The 18,016-nt window shown below is 43.1% G+C and overlaps 1 protein-coding gene across 1 annotated transcript; it reads left to right on the top strand.

Annotated features, from left to right (window-relative positions):
- Positions 1 to 1,518: 1,518 nt before the first annotated feature.
- HEATR9 (HEAT repeat containing 9) lies at positions 1,519 to 16,585 on the top strand. Its single transcript, XM_058283182.1, has 15 exons — positions 1,519 to 1,766; positions 3,155 to 3,204; positions 4,420 to 4,601; positions 4,869 to 4,995; positions 5,202 to 5,258; positions 5,440 to 5,496; positions 6,136 to 6,193; positions 6,591 to 6,721; positions 12,909 to 13,091; positions 13,430 to 13,522; positions 13,629 to 13,748; positions 14,794 to 14,867; positions 15,299 to 15,350; positions 15,778 to 15,864; positions 16,069 to 16,585. Exons 1-15 carry the CDS (start codon positions 1,679 to 1,681, stop codon positions 16,474 to 16,476), a joined length of 1,767 nt encoding a protein of 588 aa, XP_058139165.1. The 5' UTR covers positions 1,519 to 1,678; the 3' UTR covers positions 16,477 to 16,585.
- Positions 16,586 to 18,016: the final 1,431 nt, after the last annotated feature.

The following is an 18,016-nucleotide window of genomic DNA, read 5'->3' as shown; positions in this document are numbered from 1 at the left end:
AGATTACGCAACAAAAAAGAGACGCAGTTTCCCAGTGCCACAGGATAATGCAAGTGGATGCAGAAGAACACAGTAAATGGACACAGCAGACAACAGGGCGGGGGGAGAAATTTTTTTAAATATTAAAAAAAAAACAAAAAAAAATTCAAACCTACAGAAATTTGCTAGAATAAACCATATACCTTCATTTAGATTCAATTATAACATCTTACCACATTTGCTTTAAATATGTGCATATATATACACATATATGTAGGTGGCATATACATTTTTTCCTGAACCATTTTAGATTAAGTTCATCCCTAAAAGTTGCAGAATGTATCTCCTAATAACATTCTACATAAAGCAATATGTTTGAGAAACTTAACAATGACGAACATTATTTTCTATTTTATAGTCCATAATCAAATGACATCAGTTGCCCCAATAATATCCACTATAGCTTTTTTACAGCTTTTTTAAAAATCCAGGATCCAATTAAGTACACAAAATGAATTTAGTTAGTGGCATGCCTTTTTAGTGTCCTTTAACATACTATTTGGTGGGGGGAGGGGTTCTGGACATATTTTTTAGGGGTTCCAACCAGATTTTTGTAGACTATTCCTCAATTTGGATTTGCCTGTTTCCTCATAATGAGATTCAAGTTAAACATTTTGGGCAGGAACAGCACATGGGTGATGTTCATCTTTCTCAGTGCTGCATCACGTCAGGGGCCCACGACATCAGTGAGTTGGTGACGTTAAGTCTGATGAGTTGATGTTTTCTTGCTACAGTGAGCTGCCTGCTGTGTGCCAGCCACATGCTAGGCACCAGGTCCGGGAGAAAAAAGAGGTGAATAAGCCACAATCTTTACCTTTAGCAGCTCACAGTCCAGTGAGGAAGACAGACCTGTGAACAGATAAGACATATGATAAACACTTCAAGAGAAGCAACTGTACAAAAACAAGGCTTCAGTCACATCGGAGAGTGGGGGTGGGGCGGGGAGCCTGGAGCAGGGGGAAGAGACCTCAGAGATGAGATGAAATTTGAATAGAGTCGGAAAGATTGGAGAGTTTCGGAGAGTTTCGCAAGTGGGAAAGGAAAGGAAAGGTCTCACAGGGAGAGGGAAGAGCATATGCAACGGTATGGGGTGTGGAAGGCAGCTCCTCACCACGCAGAGGAGACTGCATAAAGGATGTGGGAGCCTCTCGCCAGCAAGGAACTGTGCGTGTGTGTCTGTGTTTGTCTTTGTGTAAAAGGGGCCTTCCCATCCCCGCCATTTTCCTGGTGACTAATCCCTGAGAACAACCCCTGCCCCCAACACGGGCTTATTTGAATTATTTAACAGCTCATTAAGTGCTTTGACTATTTCTTTTATGTCTCAGCCACAGCCCTCGCAGTTAGTAAGGCAGGTCCAACTTTCCCACTTTTCAGATGAGGAGCTGTACCGTGACTAGCTCAAGTCCAAAGTCCGGTGGATGCCAGGGCTGGGACTCAAGAATGGAACTTGAGTGTTCTATTTACCAAGGAGATCTGGTTGCTCAGCTCTTCGGAGCTTCTATCTCCAAAGGTCCAGGCATCTCTCTGGTCCCTCTTGTACCACAGCAGCCACGTTGCCCCCAGCTCTGCCCCCACTCTCCAGAGGACCTAGATTTCCTCCTGTCCAGGCTCCCTCTAACCCCACCAAAGGAAGAAGAGGATGGCCTGTGACAACTTAGTCAATATCTTCAATATCTCCAGGATGATGTTCAAGTACCCGTGGCTGGAATATCCAGAAAGAAACAAAGGTGAGGCTGGAATGGACAAGAATGGAGCAAGGGACAGGGGCCTGGAAAAACAAGCTACCTGGTTCCCACTCCCAGGCAGAGGATCTGGGTGAATGCAGCAAATCCATAGAAAGGGGAGAGCAGACCCCTGAGCACTTCAGTAGCACCCCACAGCCCTTGAGGCAGGTCTCCAGCCCCTTAACAGACCCACAACGCCTTCTAAAACGGGGCATCTATGTGTCTCCTCAGCATCAGCTCCCATGCCTGCACCCTGCTCTCTACCCCAACTTTTACACCTCCAAGTTTTTGCATAAATTGGTCCCTGTACCTCTTCCCCTTGTCTACCTGGCTAACTGCTACTTGTAGTCAAGACTCAACTTGTGTATAATCTCCTCTAGGAAACCTTCCCTGATCTTCCCAGCCAGGGTAGATGCCCCTCATAGATACCACCTAATCACTAACATTTCTATATCACCAACTAGACTAGTCATTCTCAAAGTGTGGTCCCAGATGAGCAGCATCAGCATCTTAGAAATGGAAATTCTCAGAACCCACCCCAGATTGACTGGGTCAGAAACTCGAGAGCAGGGGTTCTTAACTTTTTTTTTGTTCCACGGACCCCTTTGCCAGTCAGGTGAAAACCACAGACCCCTTACTCAGTCCACACCATACTGTGTTTTATTTAATAAATGTATCACTTCTGCACCAACACGTCCCCACAAGAATAATGGTTTTTTGAATTTCAATTCAAGTTCATTGATCCCTTGTTAAGAACCCCTGCTCCAGGGAATGGGTCCTAGCAATCTGTGGTTTAACAAGCTCTCCAGGTATGTCTACTGCATGCTTAAGTTAGGGAAACCCTGAATTAGACCAATGGTTTTCAACCTTAGGTGCATATTAGAATCCTCTGAGGAGCTTTTTAAAATGCCTAGATCCCAGTCCCAGAGAATCTAAGTAAATTAGTCTGATGTAGGGCCTAGGGATGTTTAAAAGTTCCCCCAGATAAATCTAATATGCAGCCAAAGTTGAGAATCATTCTGCCAGACCAGTGCTTCTCAAAATTCAACATGCATAGTAATCACCTGGGGATCTTATTAAACTGACGGTCCTGATCCAGTAGGTCTAGGGTGGGGCCTGATGTACCTTCTGCGTTTCTGAGAAGCTCCCAGGTTCCATCGATGCTGCTGTTCCATCAATGACATTTTGAGAAAAAGGTACTGGAAGACTACGAGCCCCTTAAAGGCAGGAATTATGCCTTCTTATCTCCCTGGTGCTTGGTAAAATACCTGGCACTGGTGCTCACTAAATACTGAATAAGTGAATGCCTAAATGAATGATTCTTTAACCCACTTTTGCAACTGCTCTCTCATTTATACCATATACACACTCGTATTATCCCCTCTTCCCAGAAATCAGAAAAGCCATGGCTCCTGTTCACCTGCCCTTATCCTGCCATCAGGTAAGATGCGTTTTCCCACCCCAGGAGCTTTGTCAAAGTAGGAAAGCAGCAGGCTATCCCCTCCCATTAAAACCAGCTCACAGAACTCAGGCACTCACCTCTGGTGCCACCATTGACTCTGTGTGACCGTGGACAAATCACTTTCTCTTTCCGAGCCCCAGGAGCTTCCCCTATCATAGTCCAACTCCTGCCCACCTCCTTTTGTAGGGTGGCTATGAGACTATAAAACCTGGGTTCTGCAGGAAGTGCTTAATAATGGGAGTTAATTTTATTAGTTAACATGAGGATCCTTATAGTTAGGGTTCCCAGATAAAATACAGGATGCTCAGTTAAATTTGAATTTCAGAATTTCAACTATACTAAAAAATTATGCATTAAGTATGTCCCAAATATTACATTCATTACCTGGAATTCAAACTTAACTGAGTGCCCTGTCTTTTATTAGTTTGTTGCTACATTCAGCGACCCTACCCACAGTGAGTCAATGCCCTGCTTTCTGGAATCATGATAACCACCTGAGAACCTTACCGTGATCTTCTCAGTCACAGGATGAAGTCCCTTTGCCCTGTGGTAAAGACAGTAAGGCTTGAAAAGAGGAGATAAATCCTAGCCAGTCCTTAGAGAAAGTCCTTGACACACCCAAATCCCTCCACTATCATTAGAACTCCAGTTTTAGCATTACAAGAGAAATTATTTGAGGTCTGTTTTCCCAACTAAATTGTAAGTTCCAATGAGGGCAGCACCTAGCTGCCTACATCCCAACATCTAGCACAGTGCTTGGCACATAGTAGGCTCTCAATAAATATTTTGTGAAAGACTGAATGAATGAGGAGTCACATGTCTTCCCCCATCTTTACTCCATGTATCCCTAACCCCTTACCTCTTTACCTCGCTGTCCAGACGACCTTTCGAAAGGGCCTTAAGGTCCTAACCTAACTAAACTGTATACCCAGATCCATTTACAGATCACCAATAGTTTTGCAATCTTTATCTCTTCTGATCTTCACAACAATCTTGGGAGGGGTACAGGGCAAGGATTAGCCCCATTTTACAGATGAGAAGACTGAGACCTTGGTCGGGTAAAATGACTTGCCCATGCCACTCAGATATCTCCCTCACCCACAGCACCCAAGTGAGGGCCTAGGGGACCCTGGCCCTTTCCTTGGCTGAGGAATATCCCCTGACTGCTCTGTCATTCACACACACACCCCACAGCTTCCAAAGGAAGAGTTTCCCCCAAGTCCGGAGTGCTGGAGGCAGCACCCAAGCAAGCCAAACTCGGTACCATACTGCTACTTCAAGACGCCGGAGATCTACACGCACTGGCACACCCTATATGATCAGCGGGAAGAACGGGAGGCCCAGAAGATGCTGCAGAAAATGAGACGTCATCCTAGGTGTGCACTGCCTGCCTCCATGGACTCTCCATGCCCCAAACATTCTAGGAAAGAGGAGAAGAAGGAAGGGTGGGGCAGGGAGAGGGGCAAGTCAGCCTTCAGATCCCAGAGAGGGCTCTGAGTAGAAGGTGCAACTCGGGCCTCATCTCACAGAGGCCTCATCTGTCTTCCTCTGTCATCCCTGAGAACCTGTGGCAGAGGAAGGGTTCTCATCTAGGGAGGGATGGATTGAGAAGACCAAGGCTACCCATGCCTTTTCTCACACAGGTACCTCAAAGAAGATACTCGTTACCAAAAATTCCATCTCCCCATGAGCAAGTTGACTACAAAATCTGAGACGGGATCCAGGCTCTCAGAGCCTACCTGTGACCCCCTGAAGCGGCAAAGATTAAAGGTCAGGAACCAGGATGGGCAGAAGAATGGGGGAGATGCTCTCCCTGTGGGTGCTCTTACCTGGGTACATACTCTCCTTCAACCCCTGTGTGTAAAATGGAGGGAGAGAAGGAAAGGGGTTTGGATTGAATGAGCTCCTTTCAGTTTGAAGTTCTGTAACTATATTTCTCTCTTTCTTCCTTTCCACTGGCTGCCTTGGATGGGCAGGAACTCACGCAAAGCCTGAAATCTCCCAGAGAGGATGAGCAGCTCTATGCAGCACAGGTGAGAAGGGGCAGCAGTGGAGGAGGGTGATTACAGTTAGGAGGTGGCTGAGGAGGAAAGACAGACCTGCCTGAAGCTTGGATATGGGGTGGTATTCAAAGGACAAACTCCAGCTGTGGCTAGAGGGTGTTAACTCAGAGATGGAATCCAAGCCTCTTCTTTCCCCCACCCATTCTTGCAGGCTCTGGGGTGCCTGCGTATCAGTGACACGTTTGTTGTGGAAGCACTATGGGAGGTGGTGAGTTGAGACCACAAAGTTTGGAAGAGGAGGAAACAGGGTCTGAGTGGGCACATGCGCACAGACAGGGCTCCCCATGGAGACACAGTGAGGAGAGAGTCACCAGCATGTGGCATGCTTCCCATTTCATGCCCCTGACTTCTTCCAGGGGCAGCTTGATCTAAAAAAATAGGGAAGTGGAAATCTAAAGCTCTCCCTGGCCTAACAGAAAAGACTCTGGACTAAGAGCCAGGAAAGAACAGTGACTAAGTGCATTCTCTACTTCTGACTGAAACAATGCCCCATATTTATATGCCAATTTACAACCGACAGTACACATTCTTGTCCATAATCTCATTTAAATCTCATAACAACACCAGGAACAAGTATTAGTATCTGCTTTTTTTCTAAAGAGAAAATGTAAGCCTCAAGAAGTCAAATGACTACTAGATACCAGATAGGGTTTTGAACAAAAGTATGACTCCCAAGTTCAATGTTCCCTCCATTGCACCACCTTCCTCTATTCTGTTTGAGAATAGGTCATTCTCTAGGCCTCCCTTTATCTCATCTGTAAAATGAAAACTTAAGCTGAGATGGTCTCTAATGTGCTGTCATTCTATCACCTTGTGTTATGTTTCCACCACCTTCCTTTTAAATCAGGCCCAAACTGGTCCAGAGAAAGTGAAGCGTGAAGCCTGCCAAACTCTGGCCATCCTGGGTGAGTATGTCCTCTCCTAGGGTGGAGAGTGGGGGAGGTAAGAAAAGAGAAAAATGCAGCCAGTACTCAAGTCATTTGAGTAAGGATCGAGGAAGTGGAGTGTACACCCACTCTAACTAGCATTTGGCAGGATCTGGGAACTATCCTAGGTATGAGTGGGCAGAGAGAAGAAGGTGGGCTAAAAAGAAAAAAGAAATTGGAGAGAGAGAAAGAGAGATGGCTCCTGAAATTGCAGCTGTGCTCAGCCAGCTGCTCCACTGTCCTGGGAAGATGGGCATACCTTGGCACCTAGTGCCTGGAACTTCTGTCTTGAGGGCACAGTGGAATCAAATAGAACCTGGCAGAGAGTAGCAGCCCCTTGAGGCTCTGCCCTGACCTGAGGATTCTCCCTGTCCAGGTTGCCTGAATAAACATGTGATCCAGTCTCTCATCAAACAGCTGAAGGGGCAAAATGAGGGTCGAAAGATGGAGACTCTGATGGGGCTACGAGTGGCTCTGAACTCCTGGGTTGCTGTCCCAAAAGACAAGGTGATTGGGACAATGTAAGCAGTGGGGGCAAAGTAAGACAAGGTAGTTGAACAGGGGGTGGGTCAGGCAGAAGGTAACACAGTTCCCAGTTTTGACAGGGAAGACATCGTCCTTGCAGAGTTCCTTACAGAGGTGTTTTGAAGCATATGGCTCTACCACGTATTGGTCAGACAACCTCTGTATAGCCAGGTTTCAGAGCCCCAGTTTGTTCATCTGAAAAATGGAGACAATAACTATCTTATACCATTGTTCAGGTTAAATGAGATAATGTATATAAAGCACCTAGTATAACACCTGTGCTCATTAAGTGTAATCATAATTATTATCATCCCTAAAAGAACCTATTAAAGGAAAACTTCTACCAAGGAGGGAGGGGAACCAAGAGTGCTCTGATCCTACTGAGTTTGTTTTTTTCTACTTCAGGGTCCTCTTTGATCCCATCACTTCCCCATGTAAAAGAGAATCCTTTCTTCATTCATTTATTCAACAAATATATTGTAAACATCTATTATGTGTCAGAAACTGTTCTAGGACCTAGGGATATATGAGTGAACCAAACAGATAAAGATCCATGCCTTCATGGAGCTTACATTCTAATGGGGAGGAGACACACAATAACCAATAAACTTAATGAGAAAATTATCTAGTATGTTAGAGGTGATAAGTGCAATGAGGAAAATTATATAGCAGGGCAAAGGTGATCAGGAGTGGGGATGGGGATGGCTTGCAATAAGTGACATTTGAACAAAGACATGAAAGTGAGAGGGTTAGCCTTGCAGATATGGGAGAAGGCATTCCAGGCAGAAGGCAAAGGCCTTAAGGCAGGCTCAGGCTCGGCATCGTCATGAAACTACAAAGAGGTCAATGTAGCTGAAATGGAGTGGGAATGAGGAGAGCAGTAAAAAAATTAACAGGAGACTAAGTCATATGTTACACTTTGAGCTATTTTAAACATGTGGGCTTTTAGTTTGAGTGGAATAGGGAGCCATAACAGGTTTTTGAGCAGAGCAGTGAAATGATAAAAGTTATACTTTAAAAGGTCTGCTCTGACTTATACTTTAAAAGGTCTGCTCTGATAACAGCTGTGTTGAAAAATGACTGGGAGAAGTAGGGCGAGAGTGGAAGAGGGAGATCAATTAGTGGCTACTGTAACAATCCTGGTGAGAATGGTGGCTTGGACCATGGTGGTAGCAGCGGAGTTGATGAGCATGATTAAGTTCTGGATATATTTTAAAGGTAAAACTCTGATAAACTGGATGTGAGCTGTAAAAGAAAGCAAGCAACAAGGATGAAGGCAGAGTTTTCACCCTACCAGTTAAAAAGATGGAGTTGTCTCATCAACCAAGATGGAGAAAGCTATAGGTAGCACAGGTTTGTAGGCAATATCAAAAGGTCAGTCTTGAGATGTCTATTGAACCTCCAAAGGAGATGACAAGTAAGTAGTGGGTATACAAATTGGAGTTTAGAAGTCTAAATTAGAGAAAGAAATTTGGGAGTTGTCAGCATATAGATGGCATTTAATGTCATTAAACTAGATGAGATTACCAAGAAGAGAACCAAGAATGGAGACTCAGGCCACTTCAACGTTAAAAGGCCAGGGAGACTGAGATTGGGAACAAAACAAGGATGCCCACTGTCACCACTGTTGTTCAATACAGTGCTAGAGTTCTAGCAAGAGCAATCAGGGAAGAAAAAGAAATTAAAGGCATTCAAATTGGAAAGAAAGAAGTAAAATTTTACTATTTGCAAATGATATGATCCTATACCTAGAAAGTCCTGAAAACTCTACAACAAAGCTACTAGAGCTAATAAAGAATACAGCAGAGTGGCAGGAGCCAAAATTAACATGCAAAAATTAGTAGTTTTTCTATATACTAGGAATGAGCAATCTCAGGAGAAAGCCAGGGAAAAATTCCATTTTTAATGGTGACTAAAAGAATCAAATATTTAGGAATAAATTTAACCAAGTATGCAGAAAAGTATAATGCATTGCTAAAAGAAATCAAAGAAGACCTAAATAAATGGAAGAACATTTCATGTTAATGGATTAGAAGATTAAAAAGAAATCAGTTCTACCCAAACTGATATACAGATTCAAATGCAATCCCAATAAAAATTCCAACAGCCTTTTTTTAAAAAAGAAATGGAAGGAGCAGGTATAGCTCAGTGGTTGAGCATCTGCTTCCCATGTACACAGTCCCAGGTTCAATCCCTAGTACCTCCTTTAAAAAAAAAAAAAATTCCAAATTTATTTGGAAAAGTAAGGGGCCCCAAATAGCCAAAAACATCTTAAAAAGGAAGAACAAAGTTGGAGGACTCTCACTTCTAGACTTAAAAAGGACCCCTATTTCACACCTTATCCAAAAATTAACACACAATGGATCAAAGACTTAAATATAAAAGCTAGAATCCATAAAACTCCCAGAAAAAAAACATAGGGAAATACCTTTAAGACCTGGTGGTAGGTGGTAGTTTCTTAACCCTTACACCGAAAGCATGAGCAACAAAAGAAAAAATGGATAAATGGGACTTCCTCAAACTTAAACACTTTTGTTATTCAAAAGATTTTGTCAAGAAGATGAAAAGGCAGCCTACTCAATTGGGAAAAAACATTTGGAAACCACATATCTGATAAGGGTTTGATTTCCATGCTATATAAAGAGATCATACAACTCAACAATAAAAGACAAGCAATCCAATTTAAAAATGGGCAAAAGACTTTTTAAATAGACATTTCGTCCAAAAAATACAAATGGCAAAAAAGCACATGAAAAAATGTTCAATATCACCAGCTATTAGGGAAATGCAAATCAAAGCTACAATGAGATATCATCTCACACCTCACAGAATGACGACTATTTTTTAGAAGCAAAAACAAAAAACCCAAAAAATAGAAAACAAGTACTGGAGAGGATGTGAAGAAATAGGAACACTCCCTCACTGTAGATGGGAATTTAGAATGGTGCAGCCTCTGTGGAAGACATTTTGATGGTTCCTCAGGAAGCTGAATATAGAACTGCCCTATGATCTGGCAATCCCTTTACTAGGAATATATCCAGAAGAAACAGAAACAGGGATACGAATGGACATTTGTACACTGATGCTCAAAGGGGTATTTTTCACAATTGCCAAAAGATGAAAACAACCCAAGGGTCCGTCAACCGATGAATGGATAAACAAAATGTGGTATATCCATACAATAGACTACTATGCTGCTTTAAGACAAAATGATATTGGGACACATTTAAAAACATGAATGAACCTTGAGGACATTATGGTGAAATAAGGCAGACACGAAAAGACAAATATTGTATGCTCTCACTAATATGAACTAAATATGAAGAATAAACACATTAAAACCTACAGGTTAATAGGAGATAAGTTGAGGGTTAAGAAGGATGCTGATACTTAATATATGTAGAATTTTTAATTAGCTTGACTGTAAAAGTATGGAAATGGATAGAGTTGATGGTAACACATTATACTGAGTATAACTCGGCTGATTTATAAATGGGATTGTGGATGAAATGGGTGGTCTGGGGATGTAAATGTCAATTGAAAGAATGCTAGGGAATAATTTAGGGACTGAATAACAGTGAACTGGAGGTAGATGAGGATTGTGGTTAATAGTACAAATACAAGAATATTCTTCTATGAACTAGAACAAATGTTTGTCACTGTTACAGAGTGGTAAGAATATGGTGATACATGGGGAAAATACACTTAATGTAACTTACGGACTATAGTTTGCAGCAATATTGTAATATTATTGCTTCAATGTCCAAGAAGGTACTACATTAACACTAGTGGGCAATAAGAGGGGGTATGGGATTTTTTCTTTTGGACTAAGGAAAACATTCAAAAATTTACTGAGGCAATGACTGCACAACTCTGTAATGAAAATGAGAGCCACTGAGTGTACACTTTGGATAGACTGTACAAGGCATGGGACAATATAACACAGTAAACCATGTGGCGGAAGATGGACTGTGGTTAACAGTACATATATGAGAGTGTTTTATCAAGAATTTTAACAAATGTACAATACTAATACATAGTGTTAATAATAAGGGATGTATGGAAAAAATATACCAAATGTACACTACAGATTATAGTTAGTGGTCACAGTCTGATGATGTTCTCTCATAACTTGTAACAATTGCTCCACAACAATATAAGGTGTTGGTGGAGGGGTGATATATGGGAATTCTGCACATTATTCATGATTGTTTTGTAAGCTCACAGCTTCTGTAATAAAAAAATAAGTATTTTTCTTAAAAAATAGGAAGGACCAGCAAATACTGAGAAGTAGCCACAGACAACCAAGAGTGTGGTATTGTGAAAATAAAGAAAATCTGTCAAGGAGAAAAGAGAAATCAATGATATCAAATAACATAAGGGCTGAGAATAAGTGGATTTAAAAATATGGAAACCATTGCTTATCTTAAAAAGAACCATTATGACAGGGTGGTGGTGGTGATGGGCTAAGTGGGGTGGGTTTAAAAGAGAATAATACAGTCACTGTGGAGGACTATTTGGCAGTTCCTAAGGAAGTTGAATATAGATTTGCCATGGGAGCCGGCAATACCATTGCTAGGTATACCCAGAAGAACTGAGAGTAGCAACACGAATAGATATCTGCACACTGATGTTCATAGCAGCATTAGTCACAATAGCCAAAAGATGGAAACAACCCAGGTGTCCATCAACTGATGAATGGATAAACAAATTGTGGAGTATACACATGATGGAATATTATGCAGCACTAAGACATGAAGTTGTGAAACATATGACAACACAGATGAACCTGGAGGACATTATGTTGAGTGAAGCAAGCCAGACACAAAAGGACAAAAATATATGATTGCCCTATTATGAACTAAATATATTGTGTGAAATATTACTATATTATGTGAAATATAAAAATAAGAAAAAGAAAAAGAGAATGAGAGGAAAAGGAATTGGAGCTAGCAAGTATGGACAACTTCTCAAGTTTTGCTGTATAGGGTAGTAGTTGGCACCCGTACATTGGAGAAAAAAGAAAAATAACAGCATGTTTCTGCTGAGGGGAATGAACCAGTAGTTAGAAAAGTGATGATTTTGAAGAGAGTGGGAAGAACTGCTGCAGCAATGTCCTTGAGAAGGTCAAAGAAAATGAAATCACACACACAAGTGGAGAGACTGGCTTTAGTGAGATGGTTAATGGTCCACAGCAACAAGGGGAAAGGAAGAGCATATGGAGGTAGGCGCTGCTAGCAAACCTGAGAGACTCTTAACATTGCCTGGTAATCACAGCAATTCTCTTTCCCACTCTCCTAATTTACACCCTTCCTCTGGACCACTTTCCTCTGAAACTTCTAACACTTCTTCCTTCATTCTCACTCTCAGGATAGTATGATTATCAGGCAGCATTAAGGGTCTATGTAAGGTGTGTGTTCATATATTTAAAGTAAGACCAGTCATCATGACTGTTTTTCTTTAGGAGGTACAGGCACAGTAAGTGAAAATTTGGAATTTAGCCAGGATTGTGGTTTTGTTGAGGGTGTACAAAGAAGCAAGAGGGGAAAAGGAGTTGATGTGAAGCAAAGGAGGAAAATGAGTTGAGGTAAAGCAAACTATTAGCAGTACCATGGAATTTAAGCTGGTTAGAAAGAAGAAAGAGAGTTAACAGTGAAAAGATGGTAGGATCAATGGATTGTTAGTCCTTGTGGAGTCAAACCGGGTACTAGAGGAAGTAAGCTGAAAAGATAGAAGTGACTGTCAACAGTGGGATCCATGAGATGGAGATTATGGAGAAGCTAGTTATGGGTAATGATGAGGGCTCTGTGGGAATTACTGGCTGAGGTAGAGGAAAAGGTCATTGGAGGAAAGGTGTTGGATTGATTATGTATATGTATTTTTTTAAATGCCAGGAATTAAAACAGCAGAAGTATTAAAGAAATTAACAGTGATCCAGGAAATAAAATTAAGGAAAAATGAGGGAATATGGGCTAGAAGCCAGTAGGTGACAGCAAAAATACGGGGAAATGAGTGAAACAATCTGATGACATGACATTCATTTTAGGGAGAAGGGAGAAGGAAGAACAGCCTGGAAGCAGGAATGAATTGCCCTCTTATAAAGCCCAAAGCCTGGCTGAGGACATAACCCCTCCCCCTGCCCATTCTACCTTCTTTATCTCCCTCTCAGAGGACTCAAGTGGAGTATGAAAGCAAACTGGTGACTGTGCTGCAGATGCTGATGAAGGAGTCATCAAATGAAGTAGCCCTGGAAGCAGCCCTATGCTTGGGTTTCCTGAAGCCTTGCAGCAAAATAGCCCAAGAATTCCTGCTGCAGAGCCTGTGCCAAGGGTCCAAGACCCAGCAGATGAAGGTGTGAGAAGAGAGGCTGGGCTCCTGGGGAACACTGGAGAAACAGGCCACTGCTGACTTGAGTGCTGACTTAATAGATCCTGTTATTCTTGTCCCAGAGAGAGGGAACTTCAGCAAGGAACACTGCAGGGTCCTGTTTCATAAATGTGTACATGCATGAATTTGGGGTCATGTGGACACCTAAGTGAACATGTGTTTGGGTATATTTGATCTGTATCAATGTCCATTTATGTATGTATATATAGATGCACACGTGAATTTGTACCCTCACTCAGGTCTACTTGGCCACCCAGACTCCTCTTGGCCCTGCCCTCTCCAACCCGCTCCCTCTCCCCCCAGGCCCTTAGGATGCTGGTCAAGTTGATGTACGTGCACTCAGGCGCAGTCATCCAGGCCGTCCTAGACCAGTTGTGCCATTCCAATGTCCTTGAGGTAAGTTCTGGAGCTACCTTGTACCTTTCTTCTTTATCACTAAGATAGGACTGGGGAGGTGAGGAAGGGAGTCTATCCTTCATGCCTTCACCATCCCTGCCCTTAGCACCGCTTGGAAGCCACTCAGATGCTCAGGACCATTGGACTGGAACAGATCCAGGCACAGGGGCTAGAGGAACTCACATTTGACCTCCTCAGGATGAAAATGCATAATGAACCCTTCCTGGTGAGTGAACAGAAGCTCCCAAGCCCAGGTGGCCCGACCCTGCCTACCTTCCCTAAAGACCTCCTGGCTTGGTTCCCACTATCACTGCCATCCCTCTCCCCCTACCACCACCAAAATATCCTGTTTACCCTAACCTACTTCTGTTCCCCTAATGTAGCCCATATTTGTAAGCCACTTTGTCTTTGCTTAGGCATTTCTCTCAGTTTAAAATGCTGTTATTCCTTCCTCCTCTGCAAGGTAGAAACTGCCTCATGCTATTTACTCCCACTAGTAACTTCTCTCCTCTGCCTACTAAAATATTATTTCTCCTTTCAAAACTAGTCCAAATTGCCATAATCAGAATCAACCCTGCCTTCCTCTATATTTCCACTTTTACCTTTATTATAGCTTATTACAGAATCAGCCACATTTCTAAAGACACTCTACTAAAATCTAAGTCAAATTGTGTCTCAACCCTACTTTTCAGTGCCTTCCCCAACACTCTCAGGATGTTTACAGTGCCCTTTACCACCTGAGCTCTGCTTAATTCTCTAGCTTCATCTCTCACCATCCTCCCCTCAGAGCCACCTAGCCATGCTTAGATGACCATATCCTGATTTATACCTGTTGTCCCTGTGAGATTACTCATAGCACCTTACCCTGAAGAATCCCATTTTGGTCTTCTAGCTAAGCGGAACTATTTTCTGTTCCTCAGCCTCTCCTCTCTCGTGCTTCCAGGCTTTTGCACATGCTCTCCCCAGAAAATCCACACCCCTCCTCCCCCCAACCCTCTGTCTTAACTCCCACTTATCCTTCTGGTTTCAGCTGAGGCATTATCTTCTTCAGGAAACTTCCCCGGTCCTCCAGCTGAGTCAGAAGACCCTCCTATGTGTACATTTAGGTCAGCTGTAACACTTACCACAGAACTATAATTGCATATTTACTTGTCTGCTTCCCTCAGAAGACTATGAGCTCGCCAAGCCAGGAATCATAGGTAGTACAAAGTAAGTGTTCAATAAACGGACAGCACTGCAATCTCTGTTGTCCCACCTTGATACCTCTGCAGGCTATGAGGCAGGCTGTTGCTGAAACTGTGGAGGAGCTCAAGATGAAGCCTTTGATGATGAACTTGGTGGAAGCGTGAGTAGCTGCCAGGGCCAAATCCCAGGCTATGGGTAGGGAGTAGGAGGGTCAATGAGAGCTAAGAACCTGCCACCGTTTCTCAGTCATCACTTGCCCATGCCCCTAGACTCTTCATCTATAAAAAGGGGCTAATAAAACCTACAACCCAGGGTTGTTAGAAAGCTCAAATTAAGATAAGAACATGAAAGAGACTTGTAGAAGATAAAATTCTGGACAGAGGTAAGTCCTAACAATCATTTAGTGCCTTCTGGAAAATTGTAGTAACAGCCTTCTTTTTCCCAGCCCCTCACCTGACCAAAAACATGAGAGGGAAATGAACAAAATTAGTATCACTCACTGATATCAACTCACTGGACTGTGAGAAACAGTAATCAGCCTCTCTCTCCCCACCACTTATTTGGACAACAAACTCATTCCCTTCTACACAGGCAACTGACAGACCCAAATGTCACTGCACGTCAGGAAGCAATCATCTCTTTGGTAAGGCCAGTTCTGCTTCTCTAGCCTGATTCCTGATGTATGTTGATGGCAGGGAGAAATTGAGCAGAATTACTAAGGGAAAGTAAGGGCTGTAAAGTCTGGGGAGATTGCATGCTTGCTTGTTTTAGATTCTAGCCCAGTTGAGCATAACCCTTTCTTCAGGGTTGGGGGTTAGTGGCTATACAGGAGATGGGTGTGAGAGAACACTGCTTAGATACTGAAGAAATTGTCTTTGACTTTCTGGTGAATTATAGGAACTGGAACCCCATTCAGTGGTCCGAAAAGGCAAGGAAAGGGATAACTTGGCTGGACAACCAGTGGGTGTCCCTCCCCCTCTCACAGGGGACTAGAATGGAAAAGAGCACAGATGGGGTACCCTCCTCAGGGCATGCTGGCTGTTTAGATGTTCTCATTCTGCCTCTGCCAGGGCGTCCTTGGTGTCCGCAGCCTACAGGTGTTCCATTTGCTCCTGGACATTCTAGATGTGGAAATGAACCAAGCTGTGAAGAAAAGTGTAAGCCATTCCTTCTCATCTTTACCTCTTCCAAACCTCTCCCACCCATTCTCACCACTTGCTGCTCCTTATCAGGAGGGAGGAGAGGGTAATGAGTCCTCAGAAACCATCCCCTAGCCTCAATGGAGCTCTCTCCTTGGATCTGCCCTTCCCTCCCAGCCTGAGCCTGAATAAGCCAGTTCTAGAGCCTTTGTTTCAATGCAGCTACAAGAAACATTAATCCTTCTGGCCTCAGCTGACCCTTGGATCCGAAAAAAGCTGAAGAACAAGGTTCTCCTTGTATATGACAGGCCAAAGACCAATGTAAAGCCAGAGCTTACAAAATTCCAGAAGCAGCCTGAGAACCCAGAAGAATTAAATATCCAAGACTTTAAACTTGTACAGCTGAGTCCCTTGTTTACTGCAAATTCCAGCACCAGTGTGGATCAAGAGAAAACGGTCAGTACCAAGAAAGGGTCTGACTTCTCTCTCACCATCAGACCAGGCATGGATCCAGCCACTGCCTTCCCACCCTGTTTCTCTAAACCACTAAAAAGCAAGTCACAAATCACATGGCCCTGGAAGTCAAGGATCATGAGACAGCTCCAGACCCTTTCTGAAACCTCCAAGTAGGTAAGCTCTTTAGACCTGGCCCCTCTCTCTCCCTAAGGATGCTTCTCAGGCTCCCCTGAGGAAACAATCTACATCTCTTCCATAAATAAATGAGTGCTCCTTTAACCCACCACACATTTCTGAATCATTACTGCCACTCTGCTCTCTCCATCTTTTCACACTGAAAAGGCTGCATTGAAACACATGCCTCCTCACTTCTGGTTGGGTGTTCTCTCCACTCAACCACATGTCCTTTCATCAGGGGAAAAAGGAAGGATAGAGTCAAAGATTCTCTCTGGAAGGACAGCCTGTTTCTCTAAATTAAGTTCTTGTCTGTGCCCAGAATTTGAGGACAAAGATAGGTGAGCCTCTGTCCAGAGGTGGAGGGGAAAAGAACTAGGAGAAAATCCTGGAAACCTTGTCTCTTGGACCCATTTCCTCTTACTAACTCCCCTTGTTATCCATTCTTTGATCAGAAGATAATTAAGCTGTAAATCAGAGCCAACTATGCTCTCTGCTGCCTTATCTCTTATACCTTCTCTCATACCTGTTTCTACCTGCCAAAAGTTGGAAATAACCCTTTGAAGGACCCTATTACTTTTCAATAGTGCCCCAATTTCTCCTTTTCCTACCAAAGTTTCTCACTCCCAGTAGCACCTGCCACACCAATCCCAACAAGCTACATCCTCTATCAAGAAGGAAAAGCCCAGATTTGAGACAAATCTGAAATTTAATCCTAGAGTCCATCACTTACCAATCTTTCACTTTGGATAGTAACCTTTATGATTGTTTCCTCACCAATAAAATGAAGAGACTAATGCCTACAACCTCAGAGTTCCCATGAGGATTAAACAATAATGTAAACCCTAACAGTGCCTGGCATCATGTATAATTACAAAGTTCAAATGTGAACTTTTCTTTCCTTTCCCCTCTTCATGGTTGTTGTGTGAGCCTGTGACCACCAGAGGTCAAAAGAGACTGACTCCTGCCACCCTCTAGCCTCCAAGCCTACTGGAGTGATCTAATGCAAGGTCAAGTTCCTATCAAGCACAGAAGGAAAGTCAAAGTCAAATAAATATTCCCTTCCACTTCCTATCACCCCAGGTTCTATAATCCAAACATTTAAAAACCTTGAACGTTGAATTCTGAATTCAGCATGGTGCGTCACTCCAATTTCTTTCAACCTGCCCCACCACCTCCAGACTCATGGTTTGCCTATTAGAGAGTTCTAAGTAAAAACAGAAGAGTGGTTTCACTCCTCTGGAGTGCAAGCAGCATTGACTAGGTACTCCTCTAATTGTGTGGCACCAAGAGTCTAAAGGTAGGAAAGATACCTTTCCCCTCTGCAGCTTTGGGCCCAGGGGCAAATTTCCCTGGGCCTCAACAGCCCATGGGTACAAAGAAGGCCTTGTTAACAGCTCATATTTCAGCTACATCATTCAACTTCTGCAAAATTCTGATTTCTAACCCCTCCCCAGGCATATTTCTGGATATCTCCAGATGTCTTATTACTCAGCCAGAGAACAGTCTCTGCCTGTTAACACAAGTCCTAATTTTACCA

Source organism: Dasypus novemcinctus, chromosome 21, assembly GCF_030445035.2.
Source record: "Dasypus novemcinctus isolate mDasNov1 chromosome 21, mDasNov1.1.hap2, whole genome shotgun sequence".
Classification (NCBI taxonomy): Eukaryota; Metazoa; Chordata; class Mammalia; order Cingulata; family Dasypodidae; genus Dasypus; species Dasypus novemcinctus.
Note: the sequence above shows the minus strand (reverse complement) of the source record. Positions and strands in the feature narration are given on the sequence as shown.

Excerpts from the sequence above, each read along its gene's own strand:
- HEATR9 (XM_058283182.1), top strand. The coding sequence starts at position 1,679 with ATGGCCTGTGACAACTTAGTCAATATCTTCAATATCTCCAGGATGATG. Across the intron at positions 4,602-4,868 it reads AAAATGAGACGTCATCCTAG|GTACCTCAAAGAAGATACTC; the intron begins GTGTGCACTGCC and ends TTTCTCACACAG. Across the intron at positions 14,868-15,298 it reads ATGATGAACTTGGTGGAAGC|GCAACTGACAGACCCAAATG; the intron begins GTGAGTAGCTGC and ends CCTTCTACACAG.